We start from the raw sequence: 24,093 nt of genomic DNA, 5'->3' as shown, positions 1-24,093 counted from the left end.
GGATCGAGTATTTGAGACAACCTTTCTTGTCATTCTTCCCGCTGTAACTTAGACTGAAGCGGCAAAGTCTAAAAATTGTTGTGTGATGTGTGGAAGGAAGTTAATTTTAAAAAGCAAAAGATTGTACAAACGACTTTGAGTCTTGTCTTGTGACTGGCTGGGCGATCATGTAGATGATGTTTTTTGTGAAGGATGCAAGAGCACGAACGAATTGGAATGTATACTATGATCGTGTCGTGTCATTGCTAACTCAAATTATCGTTTTGTTCCCATTCTTCTTGCGGCCAGGACAAGCCGAGACAAAATATAGGAGAGTCTCTTCTACGAGGAGCTATTTGTGCCAAAAATATCAATCGCTAGTGAAAAAACTCAATCGTTAGTGCTAAAATGTCAATCGCTAGTGATAAAATTCAATCGTTAGTGCTAGTTCGATTTGCTTTCGACTTTCACTTCAACCAGTCCCCTGCTTGCTAGCAAAGATAAACCAATCCAATCTTGCTTACTTTCTCGAAATCTGATATGGGACATTGAAGGTAAAGAAGGAACCGGAACGGTTTAAAAGATGCTTCTAAGCGGCCTGGACCATTTAAAGATGGAATAAGAATATTAGAGGATAATAATAATTCTTCGCCCACCCCCCCCCCCCCCAAAAAAAAAAGAAAAGAAATAGAAACTGGAATTAAAGTGTCAGCCGAGTACCGTGGCTGACGAGGGCCAAGAAAAGTACCTCTACTTTTCTCACGAGGATACGTATAACTGTGCGTCTTTTAGACAGAAAGTGTTCCTCTGGCAGATCCCAATTCCATTTTTTATAGAATACTTGGAACTCGACTGCACGAGTCAGCGTGTCGAAAGCAAGTTTGGAAGTAGAAAGAGCAGCCACTGACACGAACGTATTTCCTTCCTGGGTAGCAAGCCTCTCATTACACGTGCTAATGATGTTAGAAAAACGTTTGTTGTCCAAGACTCCAAGGAGAGGTAAGTCTTCTAGAGTTTGTGACTAGAAAAACTTGGTTCTTCCAATGTACAGCGCATTAATCGTAAGACCAGAGGAACTTGTCCACCTACCCTCACTATGTAATGATCACGAGTAATTCTGAAGTGACCCTTCTTTCAAAGAGGACGAACTCTTGACAACATCCACAAAATCTTCGGCAGCACCGAGGAAGAACTACATTTTGACTTTCATTTCCTTATCAATATTTGCATGCAAGAATATTCGATGCTCTCACTCTCGTTGACAGTGGCTAAATGCTGAGAGACTTTTGCCTATGGGCGTGGTCGCAGTATGGACGCTTTTATAGCCATGGAGTTAATCTTTTCTCTGGCGTATAGGCAAGAATTTCTTCCAGTTGCCAATTTGGAAGGGGGCCTTTTCATTTAAGTTGTGGCAATAAGCTTCCAACGATTAATATCATGGCTTTTGAAATTGAGGCTGAGATGATACAAACTGTAGAAGTGAACCAGCATGCTTTATCCATTTCCTTTGGTCGTTTGCAGCCGTGTATTATGGAATAATGCAAATTTTCCTCTTTTCGCGTTCCTTAGCAGGGTAACAATCTTTGCAAAATTCAGAGGGTCGTAACGAAAATTGTTTATTGAGTTATCGGGTAAAATCAGAGAGGAATCATTGTAGCGATAGCAGATTGTCGTGGTAAATATCAGTCACAACAGGAAGGAGCTCGTTACATGCCAAAACGCCCCTACCATTATCATCACGGAACGAAACAATATTTCTTTAGAACAGCTTCTTGTTTAAGCTGAACTTCGAATATACCAAGAGTGGCGTCCCCGAAGACCTTGACTGGTGTTGGACCAACGTAGAGAAAATAAAAGAGGATTCTTCCATAACTCTCATTTATCTCCCCATTTCAATGTTTCCTGGTGCTGGCGTTAGTGTATTAACAAAATAGTTACCAAAAGGTAACATTGGGGAGAGGTGGTGGGGGGGGGGGGGGAGTGCTCTTCAAAGAAACTCATTTGGATTTGAAGTACAAGGTTTCTGTATGTTTTTTATTTTTTTTGGAGGGGGGGATATCTACCACCTACTAGGGAGAGGCGTACCAACGACTTTTTCCACTCATTGTAGTTCTAATGCGGAGGCAGAGGCTTCACACATCAGACTGAGAGGTATTCAATAATGGACGGGGATTTTTCTCAGCGACATAACGAAAAAAATCTGGCTTGAGTTGCCTTTGTGAAAATATTCTTCATCCCTTCAAAGGATTACTACAAAAGTCAAATTTTGTTTAAGTGGAAAATTTATTCCATAACAAGGTAAGATCAAAGAATGTTTTCGGTTCCTTCCGACACTCTTTTTACACAGGTGTAAAACGCTCTGGAAAAGTAGGGCTGGAAAGCCTTGCTTAACATACTTTAGCACGTTACTTGCTGAGTTTCAAGAGAAATTTAGAGTTGGTGGTCAGCAATTATCGGCTAGACTGTTCCATTCGTGCATAAAATTCCCTTACTAACCACACTGTCGGCTGGACCGGTCAATTCCGGCCTTAACTCCAAAAACTGATTTTTGTGACTAAGGAAAACTCTCAAAAAGAAAATGATGGTCTGGTAGGTTAGCGCTGTCGAAAATAAAGAGCCAGCTTAGTTTAGATACAAAAACCCATGAGTATCAGCATACTAAGTGGTCCTTTTGGACCACGGACGATACTAAAAAATGGCTCTTTAAGGAAACTTAGGCCGGTAAATAAAGGTGACAAATTAAGAGCTTACGTTCAAAACCTTTTCGCTGACAAAAGAAGTCTAGTAATTAATCTATTCAGACCTCAGTTCATTGCTTAAGTCAACAAGCATCATAAGTGTTCTCAACCACTTCTCCTCAAATAAAAAAAGAACAAATTTCCATTTTCATTCGTAACTTCTGTCAGCTCACATGATAGATGCTCTGAATGTCTTAACTTTTCACAAACATGGAAATTACTGAAGATTTTCTACTAACTTGTTAGGAATAAAATTGTCGTGAGCAAAAGAGAAGAATAGCATTTCAGTATGTACCTTTAAATAGTATTCCAGAGGCTACTTTTACATGGTAGCGCAATGATCGTCCGTGTTCCTTTCCTGCTTCAACTGTAAATGCCTCCTAATTTGAAGCGCTCTAGTAGTACAAAGTTGTCCGACGGCTTCAAAAGCGCGCCCTAGCAGCTCTAAAGTCGCAGCCGTGTCAAGATGAAATCCCAAAGTATTCTCTCTGATACTTAAGGCAGCTTGCAGGGAATCTAAAGCATCAGAAGTATCACCCTTAAGCATCTGCGCCTCACCCAGGCGGTGATAACTCAGGGCTGTGTCTAAATGATCTCCAAGAAGCTTTTGTCTGAGCTCTGACGCTTTTTGAAAGCACGAGACAGCTGTTCTGCTATCATTCATCTTGGAACAAATAGATCCCAAAGAGTGAAAGCTGGTAGCTGTATCTTCATGCTCGCCCAGTAATTTCATTCTAATGTTAAGAGCCTGTTTACAAGAGTCATAAGCTTTCTTGTACTTTTCCATTGCCAAATATACGTCGCCGAGGTTAGACAGCGCATTGGCGGTAACTACATGTTTTCCTTTAAATAGTGCTGCCATAAGGTCGGCAGCATTTTGAAATTTCTCTTCAGCAGCATCATACTCTCCCATTCTGAAGTACACATTTCCAATATGATTGAGAGTTGCGGCTGTCAGTTTGAAGTCTCCGAAATGTATTTTCAAGAGCTTTAGGGCCTGCTGATGTTCATTTAGAGACTTTCTTAATTCACCCAGTGCACTGTAACTCATTCCAAGGTGACAGTGGATAATAGCTGTATCCTTGCAATTCAAAATTCCCAAATTCAAAGCACTTTGGTGTACTTTAATAGCTTCGGTGTAGTTTTTTACTTCAAAATACGCAATTCCTTTAGAAAGTAAACATGATGCTAATTTTGCCTGATCATCACAGTACTTTTCTCTTATGGTTATCGCTTGCTGAAATGAATCGAGCGCTTCAGCCAAGTTCCTCATCGAAACCTGACAGTCGGCGAGTGTCTTTAAACAAGTAGCAAGCTCATCGTGATTCTTACTCCCAACATTCACTAACTCTGACTGAACGATACTTTTCAGCTTTTCAAAGGTGGATTTGAAATCGTCGGTTTGATTAACAGTAGCAGTTTCGTTTAGACAGCGTTGCATGTGCAAGCAATTTGAGAGTTGCTCCAGAGCCTCGATAACATTTGTAATGTCGTAAATTCCTTCACGTCGAGTTTCATCTAAATGTTCCATTGCGATAGCCATCGTTTCCTTATAACAGTGAAGAGCTTCTTCGTAGTTATCCAGTTCACTAAGCGCTAAGCCACGGAAAAGGTATGTTCGATATGCACTTCTGCTGGTGCTTCCAAGGACTTCAAGTCTGTCCGTTATCCTTTGAAAGCCTTCAGCAGCTTCCTGATAACACTTTGAATTATATAACGCATTGCAACAAGCCTCAACCACCCTGGTGTGAAGAATTCCTTCATCAAATAGCTTAAGAATAACTTTGTGAAATCGTTTGAGGTGTCTGGTCATTAAAGGTAGTTCAGTTACCATGTGCTGCTCAAATTCGAGTTCAATGTAAAGTAGCGGTAACAATTCAGCCATAACTACGAAAAAGAATACATCTTTTTCGATGACATTCACTAAATCATTTTCAGAGCAAACTTCTACTTCTAACAATTGATGGCTGTTTTGTAAAAAAAGATTTAGAAACGCAGGACAACATGAAGACAATTCACATTCTTTCGCACACAAGGTTTCAAATTCGGATACCTTTACCTTGTCCATCTTTTTTCTGTAACAGACAGCGAGTACATGATAGGCAAGGATTTTGAGAATTCTTTCGTCATTGTCATTACCAAGATGATTCACTGATGCTATGAGAGACGATATGCCGTCGTCGATATTTCGTGACAGCAACTGATGAATGCCAAGGTAAACCAAATACTTTGGAGGAGGATTTTCGGCATTTTGATCTCCACTTTCTAAGGAATGATCCCAACTTCGAGGGCGAGAGTAAAACCCGCCCAAGGAACTAAAGGACTTGGCAGCGAGCAACTTGCATTCGTCGTCTCGACGTTGCCTTTTTTTTGCCTCCTCTATTGCGGTGGAGTAAAGAATATCGAATAGTGCCTCTTGATTTGGCAGTACAGCATAGACAAATAACTCGGCTTTCGACAATACTTCGACGACTTTGGAATAAAGATCCTCATCTTTACTTCCGTCAACAAGAGCTAGCCGGATGTTCTCGCGCTGACTGTGGAAGGCTTTATATGCGTCATTCGAAGAACCGGTTAAAAACTTTTCGTTGGCCTCTCTGAATTTAGAAATGTAATAATTGCAAAAACGAAGTTGCGCTTCAGCGTAATGTCTTTGAATTTCTTCGTCCTTTCTTCTACGATCCTCGACGAAGGATCGCAGAAGAGAATGGATTGTGAAGTTGCCAAAATCGTCGCTGCAGTCTACTAAAGATTTTTGTTTCAATGATAGAAGAATTTTCCTAGCTTCAAGGACGGGTTTCAAATTCAACACAGCCTGGGCTTCGTCCATTCCAAAACAACCTGGAAAAACAGCGAGGGAAACAAATGCTTCTTGTTCGTTAGAGGGTAGCCTTTGAAAAGATGTGTTCATTATCTTCTTCAGACGACAATCATCGGAATAACTTTCGTTGTCTAGAATTTCAATCAGAGGTGAATTATTCAGTTCTTCAAAAAGTTCACTGACCGAAACAATTTCATCCTTTATAATACCGCACATCAATCTCATGGCCAGAGGAACTCGCCCACATTCCTTCATTATGCAATTACAGTCACTTTCAGAGACCTCTGATAGCAATGTGTTCACCAATTCAGCCGAAGAAGCTTCATCCAGAACACCAACTCTCTCCAGATGAATGGGGAGCTTGTGACTTAATTCTATATGGGATTCACGGGAAGTGACGAGAAGATTTATGTGATTGCATTTGGCTTGGAACTCTTCAATAAGCCTCAGGACATCTCGTCTCACTTGAGTATCTCTAGATTCTAGTAGATCGTCAGCATTATCCAAAATAAGGACAAAAGGTGACTGCCACTTCCGTAAACATTGGATGAGCCGGTCAGAGGGTGATACGTGAAGTGCCTCCTTGGCGTCTTCAAATATACCAAGTAGATTTGAGACCAAATCATCTCTGGTTTTCAATCCACGAAGGGATGTGAAGTACACCGGAATCTTCCTCTCTCGCAACGCATGCGCGACGTGAATGGCCACAGAGGTTTTTCCAAATCCTGGTGGACCCCAAACATCAACCAGTCGAGTGGATCCATCTATTAACTGATCCAAAATATTTCTGCACTCTTCTTTGCGACCAACGAAGTGTGGGATTTTATCAGGGATACACGACTCAGGAAATGGTAGACCTTAAAGAGAGACAAATTCAATGATGATTTTAGATATATGAAATTCATATATTTGCACTGCGGGGAAGAAACGAAATTAAGAGATCCTCGCAGCTAAGAACACTACTGAAACGAGTAGTTGAAAATAGGACCTGAAAAAAATTCAGGCCCGTACGGGATTTGAACCCATGACCTTTGCGATACCAGTGCAGGTCAGACGGTGGCTTGTTAGCTCAGTTGGTAGAGCGCTGCACCGGTATCGCAGAGGTCATGGGTTCAAATCCCGTATGGGCCTGAATTTTTTTCAGGTCTTATTTTCAACTACTCGTTTCAGTAGTGTTCTTAGCAGCAAGGATCTCTTAATTTCGTAGAGACAAATTCGTTTATTAACATAGCTGACATTTGTCATTTGTCCCTCAAAAGGATATGAGGCAATTTGTATATTGTCAAAACACCCTCAATGAAAAGTAATTAAATTTTGTCGTTTGAAATGGTTGGAATGGTAAAGGATGTGATCAATTAGTACGCACGAGTAGGAACTATCGTTTTAGAATAATTGTACAACGATAAAAAAAATTATTCACAAATGAATTGTTTCCTTTCTAACGGCTATGAAAGTACAATTTCCTATTTGTTCCGCAAAGTTTGTTTTTTCTTTGGACAGTATGCTTTGACATCAGTATTTTCAATCCAAGGTCTAGTGGAAACTTGGCGAGCAAGACTGCAAGGTACTCTTTAATTTAAAGGATAAGTTTAATAGAAGAGCAAACGCTTTTAATTTAGCTTACCAGTTGATTTTTTTGCTAGTAAGACTTCTTTCACTACTGACATGTCTGCACTTAAATATTTCATGCCTGACCATACATCTGCCGCTAGCGCTTGGACCTCCAAAACTTGTGACTGGATTTTGTAGAGATGTTTTTCGATCTGCTCAAATCTGATCGCGTTATCTTTTTCTTTCTTCAATTCGTCTTCCAATTGTTGAGTTCTTGAAGTCGGGAAGTCTTCTTCGCCTAAACTCCCGATTTCGTCGACTTTTGTGGTACTTTGACCAAGTGCAGTGAGTGCCTCTTTTGCCAAAGTAATGTGGCGATCAAAAGTAACCTTATCCATTACTCTAGTGTTCAATGAATGGCAATGAGCATTTCGTAGCAAGCGCAGCTGGTCCAATGCTAAAGCGTAAGTCTCTGCTAAGTCTCCAGTGGGGCTGATAACAGATGGATGAAACGTGTCAAGAGACGATGCACGGGGTTTGACGTAAAGTTTACTCAAAGTGCTCATACCACCAGTCTTGCGGTCTCGCATTGCAAAGGTTTGCGAAAACAGAGTAGCTTTGAACAGAGCTGTGCAGTCCCATTCCTTAGAGGATCTATTCAAAATGCTACTCGCACCAGGTTCTTTAGCGAGGAGAATGTTTAGAACGGTCACGGAGTCGTCCCATTTTGGGACGCCAGGCGGAGAAGCGACGCGAGTGTCCCACATGTGGATGAAGACTTGACGAAGAGCGACTGGAAACTCATCCAGTACAACAGAAGCGAACTTAAAAAAATTCAGTTGCTCAGGACTAAATGCCATACCAGAGAATTTGGAGCATACATTCAACTAATAACCATAGTCTCGTTTACATGGTGCCATTATAACCAAAGCATATTCAATCAACCAAAGATCGTATCTGCAAAGAAAGTGCAACTTTGATGAAGTCCGAGGAAAGATCTAGAAAAAACAAATGGCATTCAAACTATATTAAACACTACCACTTAAACACTATCGGAAACAAACCTTAATAATCAGTACCTTAACTCTTTACACTCTGACATCAATAAAGGTTTTCTCCATACTGTTCCCTATACATTCCTTAAGGTGCTGACAAAGAGAATTTGTATAGGAATCAACAGCTTCTTTAGCTGCTGATAATTTTCTTTATTCTCACGACCTTATTGCATGATTCAAGGGTGATAATGTAAGGAGAAATTAGATGCTTGTCACTCTTAGGGTTTAAAGAGTTAAAAGACCAGGAGGAGGAGCTGGAAATAACAATTCCTGCGTAAGTTTCGCGAATAAGCCCCTGGGCAGAGCGAAGGCGAATTGCTAACGCTCGAACGTCAGCTTTTGAAACTATTTACATTATCAACTCAGTTGATAAAAAACCGATGAATAAAGGGGGTAAGTTTCTAAAGAAACTGTGGTACTGCGTCGGTGGGAGAGTATAGCAGGTAATTAGGCGTTGAGAACTGAGTTGAAAACGTAAATTGGCCATCTTAAAGGGGTAAAAAAGCTGACGTTTCGAGCGTTAGCCCATTTTTTAAACTCAGTTGTTAACACTGAATTACCTAATAAAAAACCACGTTATCACGTAATACCCATTTCTCTCTCTCTCTTGGTATTAACTTTCTTTGCACACTATTAGTACAAAACGAAGCCAATCAAGATAAAACAAAACAAAAACTTATCTGCTGTCTTATTACGTGAAGAAAATTCGCGCAGTCCTCAGGGTCGGTCCAAACAATTAAGTCATCGCTATGTCACGAAATCTCAAAGTTCACCAAGCAACAAATTCTGCCTTCGAAATGTACGATGAGCACATTTCTCGTGATCCCAAAATTTTTACAGTGTACTTATAACAATTTGAAGCTTACTTCCTTCTGCAGGGAATATAAGTCCTCACGTTCAATAATTAATCATCTCATTTTAATAGGCACTCGTGATCATGATATTCCCCTCGTGAAGGAAGAGCAAAGATTTCCATTGCCAGCTTATGATATTTCTTGAATATGTCATTACATTCACACGAATTTCGATTATTTTCAGCCACCACAACTTGGGATAAGGTCACCAAACGAACGTTTCACAAAAGTGCAGAATTCCAGGGGAAAGTCCCTAAATGTTACCGAAAGCAAAAGCGGAAATAGATAGCCAATACAGTATATTTTACTTTCTTTCAATCCAACTTTAACAAAATAGCATTATCACTCGTAATTAGCCGTGTGGTTCGTCTTGTGTCCTCTTAAGATCAAAGCACAAACGAAATGAAAGCAGTAGATACTAAAGCATGGTGCACTTTCTTTTATATTACAAACTAAGAACGTACGTGATCGATCACAAGTTGTTTATTTTGACACTGAAATGAAGACATTTAGGATGAATCAGCCATTAATCATACCACATAAAAACTAGAGCGGAGCAAATATTTGTGTTACAACGGCTCTATGTGTGTCAGACAGACTGGCACGACTAAACTAAGACAATGCTCTGGCTTTCTTTAAACTATTAACCGAGATGTAATTCGCAGTCAGAACACGGTCTGAAATCCTAAATTGTCGCTTCATTCAAAGTCTAGATGCCCATTGTTCGCTCCCTCCTAGAGAACCAACGTTTACTGCGTTTTACTCACCAGTTTAAAAATGGTTATACACTTCACAAGCAACATTCACTGCTAAGTTGGAAACAACAGCTTGCGAGAATCGCGATTGATTGCCGTAAAGAAACTATAAAACGAAATTCCCATAATTCCCTATAAGACGAACAACTCCTTTTGTTCCCATTCTTCTCACGACTAGGATTGGTGTTTTATTACAACAAGCCAAGACAAGATTTTCTATCGCCTCTGCAGGTACACAAAAGGGACCACGAGTGGCCACGAATAACCATGAATAACCGTAAATGACCACGAGTAAAGGCGAGTGGCCACGAATCACCCTGAATGACCACTAGTAAACGCGAGTGGCCACGAATGGCCATTTATTTTCCCTCCCCGGACCTCAGTCACTTTTACAAATTGTCGCCACACCACAAGCCACGCAAGTTGGTTTCATCATTCTCCTCACTCTGTCCTTGAGAGTAGCAATAGTGACGGCATTCATGCTCGCAAATAGATTATTATTTGGCATATAATAATGCGGACAGTTTTTATTTTCTAAAAATGTCTCCAAACAACGAAGCACATCCAAGAAACGCTCGCCTATCTTATCCTTGCTCCATTTCATGGGATCATTGATCGCATCCCCAACTTGGAAAAGAACGGTTTGCAAATGGCACAGCGACAAATCTTGCAGAGTTTTGTCTCGTCTTCTTATTTCAGCCAATGTTAAAAACAAGCAATATTTTGTTGTACCCAAAGTGCAGAATTTCTTCTTTTCGGCTGACAAAAATGACAATTGCCAAAGTGTTTCTGGGTCGCTCAAAGGCAAAGGACACGCCTTACCGACAACAAACGATGGTGGCGCGGATTTGGAAAATCTCCGACACCACTCCAAATTTTCCCGTAATATTACAAGCGTGGGTATCAACTCTACGGCTATGAATCCACTTATCTCTTTTATTTGCATAACTATGGTCGAACCTTCGCAGAAAACTTCCACATCCTGGACATCACTTGGGTACTCATCGCTTCCTTCTTCGATGTTATTTTTGAAGGATTTTAAAGTGTTTTTCATCGTTAAGTGAAGTTTTGACCTAACAAGATTTGCTGATAGGAATCCATCGTTGTCAAGACAATCTTGCCAAGTTTCACAATCATCAAGTTGCAGTCTCACAAAGCCATCTTCTTCGGCGCGATGGATGGAAAAGCTTGCATTTTCATCAAGGTACACAGGGACACCAAATTCAAAGCGATCGCCTTCTATTTCCACCATATCACCATAATTTGTCCCATTACGTAGAATTTCCCCGACGGTAAAGCGATTGTTAACGACTTGTGCATTAATCAACATTTTAAACGCGAGAGAAAAAGCCAATTGCTTGTTTCGTTTGACCTGAGCTCTTGTCTTCCTGACCCGACGGGAATAAAACCTGTTAAGCTCGCTAGTAAGCTTCTCTTCATATTTGTATTCCTTGCAGTTTTGATGCTGCTGAAACGACGGCAGTTTGTTTAACTGAGTACACGAAGCGAACTTTTTATGCAGATTTGCATGCGACATCGCTTTTTTGTGCAAGACTTTCCTGTAAAGGTCAGAATCAGATGGAAATCGTCGCATATGGCTCCTTTGATCTCCATTCCTATCCCCCTTTTTGCTCCTTGTCCTGAACGCGTTCATTTCGCTATAAACGCTAAGAAAAGCTATTTTGAGTTAAAATTTGGGTTGATTTTCCCCCGCGTGTAAACAGCAACTGTACAACACCTTGCACCTGTCGTGACGTGGTCACGTGACTTAACCAGCTTGGGAGACTCAAATGACCACAATAACGGGTATTTTAAGCACTGGCGTCGCGCCTTCAAGCTGTATCATAAAACGCTGGCTCCTCTGGTTATAATATTCTGCTCAATGGAATAACAAGAGATCATCAAAATAATTCCCCTTCGGTTCTCTTCCTGTTATGAACTTTACGCTTATTTTCTATCTCTGAGCCACAGCTTGAGAAAATGCAGAAAGCACTTTACACAGAGTCTCTGAAAATGATAAATAAATTAAATAGAGATATTGTTTGCAAAAGCAGACGCATTACCTGCGTTGATTTGAAGGAAATATTGCGATAACTTCAAAATAATTTCCAGAGAGTATTGCAGACAGACGGACAGAAAGAAATACTTGGTAGGTCCCACGATGCATCAAAGTTACACATCAGTGAATTACTTATCGTTGTGCGATTTTCAGAGTTTCTATTTATTCTTCAGTCTTTCATCTCGAAATGACAAATATAGATCTATCTTGGTAAGTCGCACTGATAAAATCTACTCGTATGAATTTTCTCCCACATCATCAGCTTTTAAAAGTGTATCAATAATCAAATTCAACAGACTTCATTTCCCACTATTTTAAAATTGTTTTCGATTTGAGAAAAGAAGAGAACTTGCTTTTTGCCATCCTATGATCGGATTACATCCTTTGAAATTATGGAAGCCGAAATTATTGCCTGAAGTGTTTCTGTTTAGGCTGTCATATGCAACTTTTAACTGATTTAACTAAAAACGCCAGATAAATATTTTAATTTGAGATCATTACATAATAAAATAAAAAAAAGAATGATGATTTTTTTTCTATGTTTGTTTACTGTAAATGATCTGTGATGATACGAATTCATTTTTGGAAGGAAAGTCAAACGACAGGAAAGAGAAAGGGTAACTGTTAAAAAGCAAGAGATGATATAAAGTATCCTCTCTTTTCAAAAGCCAAAAATAAATATTTGAACGAAAATGGCATAGAGGTGTCCCAGAGCGAAAGTTTCCTAACTGGGAAAGAAAAGATGGCAAAAAAAAGTGCACCAAGGTTTGGAAGATATACTCAGATCTTAATCATTGAAAAGAGATCATGGTATCTTCCTCTCTCTTTAATAATAACAAATAATATGTCTACTCAGTCGCTGTTAAAAACAGACAACTTCCGGTTACTTTTTTTCCAGTTACAATTCCGGTCAGCGGACTGAATTGCATCATAAGACGATGACACGGTAGATGACGTCACACGTCTCGCTACTTCGATCGCAAATTGCAGTGAGCCAGTGAACTACAAGTCAGTGAATTTTGTGTTGTTATTCAACCAAAATCTAGTATGACAACCCCGGCTAGAAGACGTCTAATGAGAGACTTTAAAAAGTAAGGGACCCTCTCTCGCTATCTTAAGTGTCTTTCTTTTCACACGGGCCAGTTGTTCCCGCAAATTTGGTTGTGAAGATGGTTTCGTGTTGAACGTGTCCTTGTTGACGGTGGGTTCATCTCTTTCGATATTTCCTAGACTTCAAGACGATCCCCCTACTGGAGTTACCGGTGCTCCGACAGAAAACAATATAATGTTATGGAATGCGGTGATTTTCGGGTAAGTGAAGACCAGAATGATTTCGCCAAATCATCAGAGACAGGCTAGTAGCTAACGCTTTACTTTTGTTTCTTACCCAGACCAGACGACACTCCGTTTGAAGGAGGTTTGTTTTCAATCCAACCGTTTTGCTTTCCTCCCATTATTACATCCTGTACACGATAAAATTTCAATTTTGTTTTCACCTCTCGTATTATTCTCGTTTTTTTTCGCCACAGGAACTTTTAGACTAACCATGGAATTCACAGAAGAATACCCAAATAAAGCACCCACTGTTAAATTTATTTCAAAAATGTTTCATCCCAACGGTAAGAGTTGCTTTATAGTCTTAGACCCGCTTCCAGAGATGGTCGTGTAGTCATTAATTCGTTTATATTGAGACTGTAAACAGGTCATATTTTTGGTCGTATTTTTTTTTATTAACAATCTTACGACTTAAATAAATTTCACCAAGTGACGTAACAGACCACACAGACTGGTTTTCCTTTACAAAATGTAAGGTGGCTCTGAACACTTTATAAGATCATTTCTAATACTACCTTTGTATCATTGAAACATCAGTATTGTACAAATTTAACTTTTACAATCTGTGATACTATTGTGACATATGAGGTTAGCACAGAAATGGCACTGTAAAGAAGAGTACAGTTGCAGTTTCGTTTTTGCGCTAATGACTCATCTGCGTCATGAGTTTCTAACATTGTGAGACAAATGATAAGACATTCTTATGACGTACCTCATCAGTGACAAACCTCAGCCTATTTTTTAACTCTTAAACAACACTTATCAATCAGTAGATGCTATAGTAAATATGTATGAATGTAGTATTACATCATGTGTGTTGTAAGTTTATGTAATTTGCCAATGCTGGTCTGCGACAATTAATGCTAGTCTGTGGCAACCAATGCTGTACATTGACTATGTAGCTTCCAGTAATTTACATTTCATAGTGTAGGCTGATCATCTCGATTAGCATAGTGCTTTAAAGGACTACTGACAGTAACAGTGAGCAACAACTGACAAACTGCGCGGAAGTCATTATCCACTCAAAATTTAGTACATGCACTGTGATTGGTTTATTTAGTGGGCCATATTTCACTTGTTGCCCACTAAATGAATAAGAATTGTTTGAATTCAAATCTTCTCCCTCTCTTTGAACCCAGAGATAAAACAAATATCTTGCTAACCCAGTTTTCTGAGTCCATACTGTAACTTACAAACCAACTTTTTTCTGCTCAGGTTTATGGACTGTGCACTTTGCATTTGGATCATAAATCTGAGCAGATAAAATGAATCAGTCCATAACTTACAATATGGACCTCAAACTCAGTTGGTAAGAGGTATTTATTACCTTTGACCTTTCAACTCCCAATATTTAACTTGTAATTTTCCCTTTGAGCCTGTAAGAACATAATATCACTACTTGAACTGAGACCACCCAATCCAGGCTTCAGACTGCACATATAAGATCGTCAATGTATTTTTAATGACCTTAGAGTGTGAAAGTTATTGACTGTGTGTGTCAATGACATATCTTTCAGTTTATGCGGATGGAGGCATTTGCTTAGATATTCTTCAAAACAGATGGAGTCCCACATATGATGTTGCAGCAATTCTTACTTCAGTACAGGTTTGTGTCCCATAAGTGACAAACAGTCCTATTGTAAATGATTTTTAAATAAATAATACACAATCTGGACTATTTTAAGATGGTACCTGAAAGTGAAAAGCTTTACTTAAAGCTGTCCCAGATAAATAAGTCTTTATGCTTTTCTGTTAACTAAACAAAATGGCTGCCATTTTGTTTAACCCTTTAACTCTCAAGATCTTGTTAGTCTTTCTCCTTACTGTCTGCCATAGAATTCTTATGATGTCAATTTGAAGAATTTGGTATTAGATCAATTAATTATCCCTAATTTTTATTTTACTTTATTCTCATCACTTCTATGCTTGATATTGTATTATTGTTGTGAGGAGAAATTCTCCCTCAGTCACTCATGGGAGGTAAAGGGTTAACTGTCATAATCACCATTCATTTATTTCTGCTCAAAATTGGTAAATGGCTGCCATGTAAATTTCTTCAATAGTATCTCAACACTTGTATAATTTTTTCATCAACTTTGGTTCAGTGAGGTGAAATTAGCCAATTATTAAAGGTGGCAGACCAGAGGCTGGTTTTGGCTAGGTATTGTCTCTTAATGACAGCTCTGAAAGTCAACACTGCCCTTAAGGGTGTTATATACATAATATGTATCTGTGTGCTTTTTATCTTGCAGTCATTATTAGATGAGCCAAATCCAAATAGTCCTGCAAACAGCTTAGCTGCCCAACTCTACCAAGAAAACAAACGAGAGTATGAGAAAAAAGTCATTGCAATTGTAGAGCAAAGCTGGCAGTCAACTTAATTTCTTTGTTCTGTTTTCTACTCTGGCCTTTTTGTTTGTGAATTGCTTGTGGTGGTTTTATTTGTTTGTTAGTGTATGTGTGTGTCTTTTTTTTATTAGAACAAAAGTATGTATAGAAAAGGCAGAAAATTTCCAACTCGACTTTGAACAGTTGATGCAGAGTATTGTTTCTGCAAACGGAAGCAACATAATATGGTGTAGGCTATCATAAATGTAAACTTTTTAGTACTTTAACATTAATGAGATTTGTATAATATTGCTCCATAATTATTGTTTTTTGTTTTGTTAGAAATAAGGCCTAGATTGTTTGGATATTCTGTGCCTGTCATGGACTAGATTCATTATGTTAAAAGTGGTGTAAATACACAGAAATAAACTAATATCCTTGCAGTTGCACTGTTGATTATGGCACTACATGCATGCAAGTTGTCTTCCAACAAAAGTAACCCCTTGTCCAAAGTTCTTGACATGACAAGACAAGTAGCATCTTTAATTTAGCTGTGGAGTAAGATTTTTAAACTGGGAAAAGCATTAGCTTTGCCCTTTACATCCAAACATCAGAATGCAAACTTTCCATACTATTCTTTATACATTTCTTGTGGTACTGACAGTGAGAATTTGTTTAAAAATCTAAAAATTTATTTTCTCAATCCTCATGATCAAGTTGTTGGATTCTCTGATGATAATGTCAGGAGAAATTGAATGTTAGTCAATGTAAGGCTGGGGATAATAGGTTAATGGGTAGAAAGCTGTATTGTGAATCGGAAGAGCTGGCTTTTGTATGTGACACTACATGCATGCAAGTTGTCTTGTTGCTGGCTTTGGTATGAGGCATTGTAGGCATGCAAGTTGTCTTGTTACTGGCTTTTGGTTCATGGCACTACATGCATGCAAGTTGTCTTGTTGCTGACTTTGTTGTGGCACTACACGCATGCAAGTTGTCTTGTTGCTAGCTTTGGTATGTGGAACTACATGCAAGTTGTCTTGTTGCTGGCTTTAGTATGTGGTGCTACATGCAAGCAAGTTGTCTTGTTGCTGGCTTTAGTATGTGGTGCTACATGCAAGCAAGTTGTCTTGTTGCTGGCTTTAGTATGTGGTGCTACACACATGCAAGTTGTCTTGTTGCTGACTTTAGTATGTGGTGCTACATGCAAGCAAGTTGTCTTGTTGCTGGCTTTAGTATGAGGTGCTACACACATGCAAGTTGTCTTGCTGCTGGCTGTAGTATGTGGTGCTACATGCAAGCAAGTTGTATTGTTGCTGGCTTTAGTATGTGGTGCTACATGCAAGCAAGTTGTCTTGTTGCTGACTTTGGTATGTGGCACTACATACATGCAAGTTGTCTTGTTGCTGGCTTTGGTGTGTGGCACTACATACATGCAAGTTGTCTTGAAAAAAGTAAACCCCATTGATCTAAGCTTGTACTTACACTGCCAGTACATGAATGGAAGTTGTTTTGTAACAAAAGTAAACCCCTTGTCTTAAGCTTGGGATGAGACAAATAATGTCAGGAGAATTAAATGATAGTCAATCTAAAAGCTTAATAGGTTAATGGGTAGAAGCTGTATTGTGAATCAGAAGGGCTTGCTCTGTACATGACAGGTTTTAATGTTTGGAAACTAGTCCTCAAAGTGGTCAGATTCTCACCAAGAAAGCACACACATGTTAAAGCTGCAACCATCCTTTATTGCAATACCCATTATGCCTTATGGCTGGAATTTTTCTGTTGTGAAGTAATTAGAATTTTAAAATTCCATTTATTAACACAAGTTTAAATCAATCAACTATCCATTGGCAGACAATACTCCCAGGGTATATTTTCATTTCAGTAAAATATTAAAACAAAACTAGCTGGAATGAGTTGCAGATGAGAGACATTCTTTCCACTCCTTCTTATTTTTGTTTGACCAAACCAACACTCAACTAAAGAAATTTCAAAGTTGAATGACTAAGTTCACTAAGACAGATACTTTTCTGATGTGACTAAATTACCAGAAAAGAAAAATTAAAGGGTACTTTCCATCTACACTGGAATCTATGATTAGTATAGTTGGCTGAAAGGAACTTCTTCTGAATTGTACCTCTATTCAAATGGCAAATCACTCTGTAAGTGGTATAAGGAGATTAAAGAGATAAAATATTACTACCACTCAACCAATATTTTTTGGTCAACAGAAAGTGAAATAGTGCTCAATGAAATAAATTTTGTAATTGAACTGAGCATTCCATGACAGTTACAATTCTTTGAGATCACCATAAAATCTAAAAACATATTGAGAGAAATTTCTTTCTAAACTTGAATCTTCATATAAGAAGGTTAGTAATAGTGAAATTCTTTCCAACCAAAACTATCCAACACAGGCTAACCACTCTGGAGCTCTTAATTACTGTCCTGTGTCATCTATTGTACCCTTTCTTCTTCATAGCATGATGACGTAATTCATTTGGTGACATGCTCTGATCAACGTAAAGTTTTGGAACATGAGAAAATGGTGACTCAGTGAAGCCATTGTAGAACAGAAATATTCTTTTGCTGTATTCGAAGGACAGGAACATTATCCCAGCATTTGGAGCAATCTAGACAAAAAGAAGTTGGTTGTAGTTAGGGAAAACTCAAAAATGTTAAAAAAGGTAATGTTACTATGTGACTCCGAGTATTGCCACTTGCACTAGTCCATCACATATTTTTGCCTATCACAGGTCATTCTTCAGTATAAGGGGGGTATCAGAATCAGGCTTCCCTAAAATGTTCCTTGGCACCCATTTATACCCCTGGGTGGAGAGAGATCTCAACACAATGAGCTAGGCAGAACTGGAACCTAGATACCTTGACCTAGTGTCCTGTGCACCAACCAGAAGGACACCAGGTCACCCAGACTTAACATCATACTAACTTCTCACTAACTGGACACAAGAGCAGTACTGGGAAATGTTGGCCTAAGGTTGTGGCAGCATGGACTGAGCACAGCAAGCCCAATATACAAACAACTAAGGGCTCTTATACACCAGTACAACTTAAGCTAAAAATGTTAGTCAGTAGTTTGTCATATGGCACCTGGAGCAAACTTGTTTATTTTGAATTTTTTGGCTTTTGCTATTAAAAATACACTGCTCATGACTATTTCTGCGGAAACAGTCTGTATGGAAACATACGGACTAAATAAGCACCAAATTGGAACCCTCAGATTTACTTAGGGACTACCCTGCTATATATTAATAATAAATGTCATTTACTGGGCAGGAGGTCTGAATGGGGAAAAACTGTGCCAAAGGTCATGAGTACAGCAAGAGACAAGGCAACCTGAACCATGAAATTTTATCATATCTCACCTTTAACAAGTTAGCTGACAGACCTCTCCACAAGCCAGTTATTCCATTTACCTTTACTGTCTGAACTAGTGCACCAGTCATTCCTTTAAATTGAACATCCACACCACCATTATTTGGCAGAGTTTTGCTTTGAGCCTGTCAGAAACAAAGAAGACTTCACATACATCACAAATTCAAAAGTGATTTTCTGCATTAAAAGCAGTTGCTCACTTACTGAAAATGTTTTTACCCTAAGAGTGACCAGCTTTTAATTTCTTCTTACATTATCACCCCAGAATCAAACATTAAGATCGTGAGAATCAAGGAAATGATCAACAACTTATAAAGCTCTTGTTATTAAACAAATTCTCCTTGTCAGCACTTAAGGAAATGTATAGAGAACAGTATGGAGAAACTGCATACTCATATTAGGGTATAAAGGGTTAAAGGAGAATTCTGCTGCTCCATATACTCTAAAAAGTTTTTATCTTCACCATCAAAATGCAGAAAAATTTTTAATTGATAGCTTAGGTTTGAAATTTCAAAACACGTAATTACCTAATTATCATAGTGACAGAGAAAGGTGTGGTCTTGAAGAAATTCTAAACCTCCATGGTAAAGGGATATTAGTTTAGATTATGGTAACATATTTTTACTTGATTTGAAAAGTATTTTGCAAATCTGAATTTGGGCTGAAATTTAACACTTCAAACATATACCTGCATTTTCTTTCGAATTGTGTCAAAGGGAAATGACAATGTCTGAAAAACAAATAAATGTCACATATTTATCACTTATGAAATTGCACATGTACAGGTGATTAAGCTTGTGTTGATAATGAAAAAAGTCACAGTTTACCAAGATGCATGAATCTAAAGTTGGAGGGAAGTTCTTTGGACTCAAACTTGAGTACAGAGCAAAACAAAACCAAAATATGTGACTACTGCTTATTCCCAAAGACAAAATATTGAACAAATTTGATTAAAAAAAAGACAACATTTCAGATCAGTAGCAATCAACATTTAAGATCAGTTGGATAAAAAATAACCACAGTGGCTGAAAAGGCAGATGAAAACGTCTGCCAAAAAACCTTCACTGCGTGGACTAGGCTGCATGAAGAGAGTTCATCAACTAATCCTTGCTAATTCTTACATTTTTCAAGTACACTCAATAATATAAACTTTAAATTCATCTTTTTCCAGTAAAATACAACAAAAGTAAGTAAGAAAAACCACCTTAGCAACAGCAGCAGCCAGACATCCGCTGACAAACATATACATTGGGGTCAGATCACTGGGAGACATTGCAATTGAACTGTCAAGAATTTCATACGCTAAAAATGAACCTCCAGCAAAAGGAATCACACCTTAAAAGAAACACAATATACTTCAAATTCACCAAACCATAAATATACTAAAGCTTTTGTATTGCAACACAACTCAAGATGAACTCTCATTTTTTTAGATAAATTCCACAAATTCAAGTTCAATTTCATGCAAGTTCAAATTTCACTGCCACATGTCTATACATCCAAGTACTCACCAAGAAAAGTTGGTAATAATCCTTTGTATAATGCCACAAATCCTTCCGTTTTCCAGATTTTTCGAAAACCATGTATGATTCCACGATAGTTTGATAAGGAAGGATTAACATTCTGGACAATAAGTCGAGTCTTAAGCATGTCAGCTGGGTACACCAACAGCGCTGCGATTAGATTACCCCCTGAACCGGCTACCATCCAACTTTTAGCATTTAGATTACTAGGCATGTGTGCATCATCTAAAACTGCCTGAAAATTGGGTAATATTTCAAACAATTTTTTTTTCATTGTCAAAGCACATTTCATTCAAATGTAACATTGATGATCGCATAAAGGGGAGGGACCACTATACGTACTTAAAATCTCAGAGTACCCATTTAAAATGGGTACCTTGTTCTAGGTCACAAATGTCAAAAATCATGACCTGCTGAGCAGCAAACACCAGTATGAGTTTATTTGTGTTGAGGGTAGGGGGGGAATTCTCGGGAACAAAAGGGGAAGGGGTCCTATGTAAGAGGTTCTGCACCTTCCATGTCCTATATCTTTCCCTGCAGTTTCCTTTAAGCAAGTGATCCTAGGAACATTTAGCATTGAAAATGTACCATCGCTTACTACTAGGTTGTGGAAGGCAGCCATTTGTATTGCACTATAAGGAACCAGCCGTAGACAAGAGATACCATTTCCTTTCCAGAAGGCCTTTAAACCCTCACTACGATAAATCCTATTAAAAGTTCTCAAAAAACCAAAACGAGTTTCTGGGGTTCCAACTTGAGATAAAACTTTCACAACTTCGAGCGGAGAGGTCACGGTTCTTGAAAGAACGCCAGCAATTCCTCCACAGAAAACACTTTGCAAAAACGTTAACCTTTCATCCTCTGCAGGTTTCACCATTATCAAATATTAGTCTCAAAACACTTTCCAAGAAATACTTCGAGCATAGAACTGTAGTAACAGCAAAGCGCTAATTTAGCCGCCATTTTTGTTTATTAGTGGCGTGGGACAATGGAACCTAGGGTTCAGGTCTCCCTCGATTATATCTGTGGCACAGGATACCCAGTTTAAAAGACATCTGAGGATACTCGGTAGCTTCTTGGGTAACAAAAAAGTAGGTTTTAATATATATGTATCATTAATGATAAAGTTTGTCTGTAAATATCTTCTTAATGAGGCGGTCCATAGTTCTTGCTCATCAACGAAATAAGTTTAAAGTGAATTTCATTTCACTTATAGACTTGCATGGCCTCAAATTTTTCAACAGTTTTTTCTTCTTCAATCAGGGCTCAACTGCTCGAGCAGGCATGATCAAAGCAATTTTCTTTTCAAATCTTGTTTTCATATTTTTATTAAATTTTTGGCTTCAGTTTGGTCAAGTGTAATTATAAATTGAGTTTTGAAACTATGATCTTCACTTATCACCTTGATTGAAAATTCTCAACATAGGAAGCATGACAGTATTAATTTTCCAAAAGGAAAAACCCCTTTGAGGATTTAAACAACAACTTCTTCCATTAACTTTTATTGCACCCACTGGTACTCCTACAAATGGTTATCTCACTCACCAAAAACATGTCTATTAAGTCTTGACCATGTCATTATTAAGTGCAGAAACTGGTCTGACAAAATGCAAGTTTTAACTTGATTTTACTTTTTAGAAAATATACATCTTCAAAAAATGAGATGAACTCTTATCTTGCAAAGTGTCAGTCCAGCATTATTTTTACACAGTGGTAGTTTAGATACTGTCCAGGAGATAACCAAGTGTCTTTTACAAAGCAGGATATTTCAATCTTGTAACAGTTGAAACTGTATCCAAATCAGGATCTCAGTCATCAAAACGCCAGCTCATGTACACCGCCTTAAGCTTGTCAAAGCCAGCCAACACACCAGCTCCAGCCATGCCACGCAGGACGTTAGCTCCGGCACCCTTCATCAGGGACATGAAGCCTTCATTCTTCAAGATCTGGATGGTACAATCAATGGAGCCTTTGTATTTTACTGCCTGCCCAGATGTCATCATCATGCGTCGGCGTATGGTGTCGATTGGGTATGAAGCTAGGCCTGAGCTAACAGTCACACCATAACCCAGAAGGAATGAGAGCACCAGTGAGGCATCATCTCCCAGCAGCATTGGCTTCAGGGTGTCGTACAAGCCAAAGTAGAAACCTCGATACACAATGATACCAACACAAGATATCACGAAGCCTCTGTAGAGTCCAACAATGCCATCACTCTTCAGTGTCTTTGTGTAAACATCAATGAGGCCATTGAATTGGCGCTCAGTCCCTTTTGACTTAGCATCATTTGCCAGACGAGTTCGGGCGTAGTCAAGGGAGTACACAAAGAGCAATGACATAGCTCCAGCTGCACCGCCAGAAGCAATGTTCTTGCTAAACTTTACAGCATAAGAGTCAGTTCTATTTGGCTTGAAAAGGGCTTTGATCTGGTCTTTAAATGCAAAGTTGAGAGCCTGGGTTGGGAAGTACCTAATGCAGTTGGCGAGGTTACCTGATATAAAGAAAACAAGTTATATTACCAACAACTTATTTTCAAGGCAGAAACAAATCAATCAGTGACAAATACATTGATAAAGCAGAAAACATGGAAAATTTTATATCAAATAAATCAGTAACAGAAGGAAAAAGAAGATTTCAGCAGACATATATCTGAAGAGTGGTCCTTTGTCCCACAATTCATATATCCTTGGTAAATTGGAGTGTTGGTTATTTTGCAAATAAAAATTTATAAAAAAATCTTGTCATTTAAGTTCCAATTAAGCCCAGGTAACAGGAATAGGAGGTAAGCTTGATCATGGCTTTGGTATTCCAATGAGAGAACAATTGACAAATTCCTCCGACAGCAAGCTGTGAAGTCCTCTATGCAGGCCCACCAAAAATATTTTTAGTCTACATCAAGCCCTGATCTGTGAAATTCTGGTACATGTTCCCAAAATCTTAACCCTTTAGCCCCTAAGAATGAATAGCATCTAATTTCTCCTCAGATCATCTCACATCAACTGCCATCAGAGAAGAGCTGCTTAAAAAAAACAGCGACAGCAAACAAGAAAAGTAACAACAATATCAATACAAAGTACTTACCTCTCCAAAAAGAAATAGCTCCTTCTGCTTTGTAGGTCCTGACAGTGCAGTCTATGACGCCTTTGTAAGGTGTATCCAGTCGCCCAGCCTTTATCATCTCATCCTGGTTTTGAACAAGAAGTTTCACTCGTTCAATAGGGGCGGCTGCTGTCTTGGAGATAACTGCTGCAGCACCACTCAGTCCAAAATTTTCCACGAAGTGAAGTTTCTTCTTTTGTCCGGCCATCTAGAGAGAGAAAAGTGAAAAAAAGCCTTTTTTCTTAGGTAGAATGACACATTAATAAACATATATGGCCCTGGCGCGACTTTCTCTCTCTCGAAGGCCGCCCGCTTTGGTGCGGAGTAATCGGAAAACGCCCCATGACCTTCACACGGCCTCATTCACGGCCTACATGACCTTGAGGCCTTCATCGGCTCGGTACGACCTCTTTTCAAAGGTGGAGAAAGAAAAGAAATTAAGAAAAAAATTTTCAATTCCCTCTCTATCGAAGACTTCACAAGGAAACTCTAGGAGTGTCTGGTTTCAGTCAATCCATTCTGGAACGTTTCGCATCCGGATGTAGCTTCGAAATCGACATCTCATCAGGAATGGTTTACGGCAAAATTTACCTTCGGCCAGGC

The 24,093-nt window shown here is 38.8% G+C and overlaps 5 protein-coding genes across 6 annotated transcripts; 1 reads left to right on the top strand and 4 right to left on the bottom strand.

The window, feature by feature from the left end:
* Nucleotides 1–2,310: 2,310 nt before the first annotated feature.
* Nucleotides 2,311–9,851, bottom strand: LOC136277999 (uncharacterized). Of its 2 annotated transcripts, none has more exons than XM_066161057.1 (3): nucleotides 9,766–9,851; nucleotides 7,163–8,046; nucleotides 2,311–6,395 (listed from the first exon to the last, which is right to left on the bottom strand). In XM_066161057.1, exons 2-3 carry the CDS (start codon nucleotides 7,947–7,949, stop codon nucleotides 3,040–3,042), a joined length of 4,143 nt encoding a protein of 1,380 aa, XP_066017154.1. In that variant the 5' UTR covers nucleotides 7,950–8,046; nucleotides 9,766–9,851; the 3' UTR covers nucleotides 2,311–3,039. The 2 variants fall into 2 exon arrangements, with proteins under 2 accessions (XP_066017154.1, XP_066017153.1); XM_066161056.1 differs by having other exon boundaries at nucleotides 7,163–8,087; nucleotides 9,766–9,840.
* Nucleotides 9,852–10,116: 265 nt separating this feature from the next.
* On the bottom strand, nucleotides 10,117–11,457 carry LOC131789689 (cyclic GMP-AMP synthase-like receptor 1). Its single transcript, XM_059106850.2, has one exon. The coding sequence runs from the start codon at nucleotides 11,405–11,407 to the stop codon at nucleotides 10,133–10,135; it is 1,275 nt and encodes a 424-aa protein (XP_058962833.2). The 5' UTR covers nucleotides 11,408–11,457; the 3' UTR covers nucleotides 10,117–10,132.
* A 1,293-nt stretch (nucleotides 11,458–12,750) lies between these two features.
* On the top strand, nucleotides 12,751–15,921 carry LOC131789691 (ubiquitin-conjugating enzyme E2 A). The gene is made up of 6 exons (XM_059106853.2): nucleotides 12,751–12,903; nucleotides 13,043–13,123; nucleotides 13,204–13,229; nucleotides 13,342–13,431; nucleotides 14,665–14,753; nucleotides 15,400–15,921. Exons 1-6 carry the CDS (start codon nucleotides 12,860–12,862, stop codon nucleotides 15,526–15,528), a joined length of 459 nt encoding a protein of 152 aa, XP_058962836.1. The 5' UTR covers nucleotides 12,751–12,859; the 3' UTR covers nucleotides 15,529–15,921.
* Nucleotides 15,922–17,206: 1,285 nt separating this feature from the next.
* LOC131789690 (solute carrier family 25 member 43-like) lies at nucleotides 17,207–21,354 on the bottom strand. Its single transcript, XM_059106851.2, has 6 exons — nucleotides 20,990–21,354; nucleotides 20,380–20,626; nucleotides 20,073–20,203; nucleotides 19,557–19,598; nucleotides 18,859–18,993; nucleotides 17,207–18,105 (listed from the first exon to the last, which is right to left on the bottom strand). The coding sequence occupies exons 1-6, from the start codon at nucleotides 21,266–21,268 to the stop codon at nucleotides 17,926–17,928; spliced, it is 1,014 nt and encodes a 337-aa protein (XP_058962834.1). The 5' UTR covers nucleotides 21,269–21,354; the 3' UTR covers nucleotides 17,207–17,925.
* Nucleotides 21,355–22,199: 845 nt separating this feature from the next.
* On the bottom strand, nucleotides 22,200–23,698 carry LOC131789678 (uncharacterized). The gene is made up of 2 exons (XM_059106830.1): nucleotides 23,473–23,698; nucleotides 22,200–22,882 (listed from the first exon to the last, which is right to left on the bottom strand). The coding sequence occupies exons 1-2, from the start codon at nucleotides 23,696–23,698 to the stop codon at nucleotides 22,200–22,202; spliced, it is 909 nt and encodes a 302-aa protein (XP_058962813.1).
* Nucleotides 23,699–24,093: the final 395 nt, after the last annotated feature.

The sequence above is a fragment of the Pocillopora verrucosa genome, chromosome 14 (assembly GCF_036669915.1).
Source record: "Pocillopora verrucosa isolate sample1 chromosome 14, ASM3666991v2, whole genome shotgun sequence".
NCBI lineage: Eukaryota > Metazoa > Cnidaria > Anthozoa > Scleractinia > Pocilloporidae > Pocillopora > Pocillopora verrucosa.
The sequence above is the reverse complement of the archived record's forward strand: the minus strand, read 5'-3'. Positions and strand labels throughout refer to the sequence as shown.

What these genes read in the sequence shown, in the direction of transcription:
- LOC136277999 (XM_066161057.1), bottom strand. Translation starts at nt 7,949, where the DNA reads ATGGCATTTAGTCCTGAGCAACTGAATTTTTTTAAGTTCGCTTCTGTT. An exon ending in ACTAGCAAAAAAATCAACTG is followed by an intron (nt 6,396 to 7,162) that starts GTAAGCTAAATT and finishes TCTCTCTTTAAG; the next exon opens with GTCTACCATTTCCTGAGTCG.
- LOC131789689 (XM_059106850.2), bottom strand. Translation starts at nt 11,407, where the DNA reads ATGAACGCGTTCAGGACAAGGAGCAAAAAGGGGGATAGGAATGGAGAT.
- LOC131789691 (XM_059106853.2), top strand. Translation starts at nt 12,860, where the DNA reads ATGACAACCCCGGCTAGAAGACGTCTAATGAGAGACTTTAAAAA. An exon ending in TGGAATGCGGTGATTTTCGG is followed by an intron (nt 13,124 to 13,203) that starts GTAAGTGAAGAC and finishes TTTCTTACCCAG; the next exon opens with ACCAGACGACACTCCGTTTG. An exon ending in AAAAATGTTTCATCCCAACG is followed by an intron (nt 13,432 to 14,664) that starts GTAAGAGTTGCT and finishes CATATCTTTCAG; the next exon opens with TTTATGCGGATGGAGGCATT.
- LOC131789690 (XM_059106851.2), bottom strand. Translation starts at nt 21,268, where the DNA reads ATGGTGAAACCTGCAGAGGATGAAAGGTTAACGTTTTTGCAAAGTGTT. An exon ending in TGGCTGCTGCTGTTGCTAAG is followed by an intron (nt 19,599 to 20,072) that starts GTGGTTTTTCTT and finishes TTTGTTTTTCAG; the next exon opens with ACATTGTCATTTCCCTTTGA. An exon ending in TGTCAGCTAACTTGTTAAAG is followed by an intron (nt 18,106 to 18,858) that starts GTGAGATATGAT and finishes CTTTTTGTCTAG; the next exon opens with ATTGCTCCAAATGCTGGGAT.
- LOC131789678 (XM_059106830.1), bottom strand. Translation starts at nt 23,698, where the DNA reads ATGGCCGGACAAAAGAAGAAACTTCACTTCGTGGAAAATTTTGGACTG. An exon ending in AGCTATTTCTTTTTGGAGAG is followed by an intron (nt 22,883 to 23,472) that starts GTAAGTACTTTG and finishes TCTTTATATCAG; the next exon opens with GTAACCTCGCCAACTGCATT.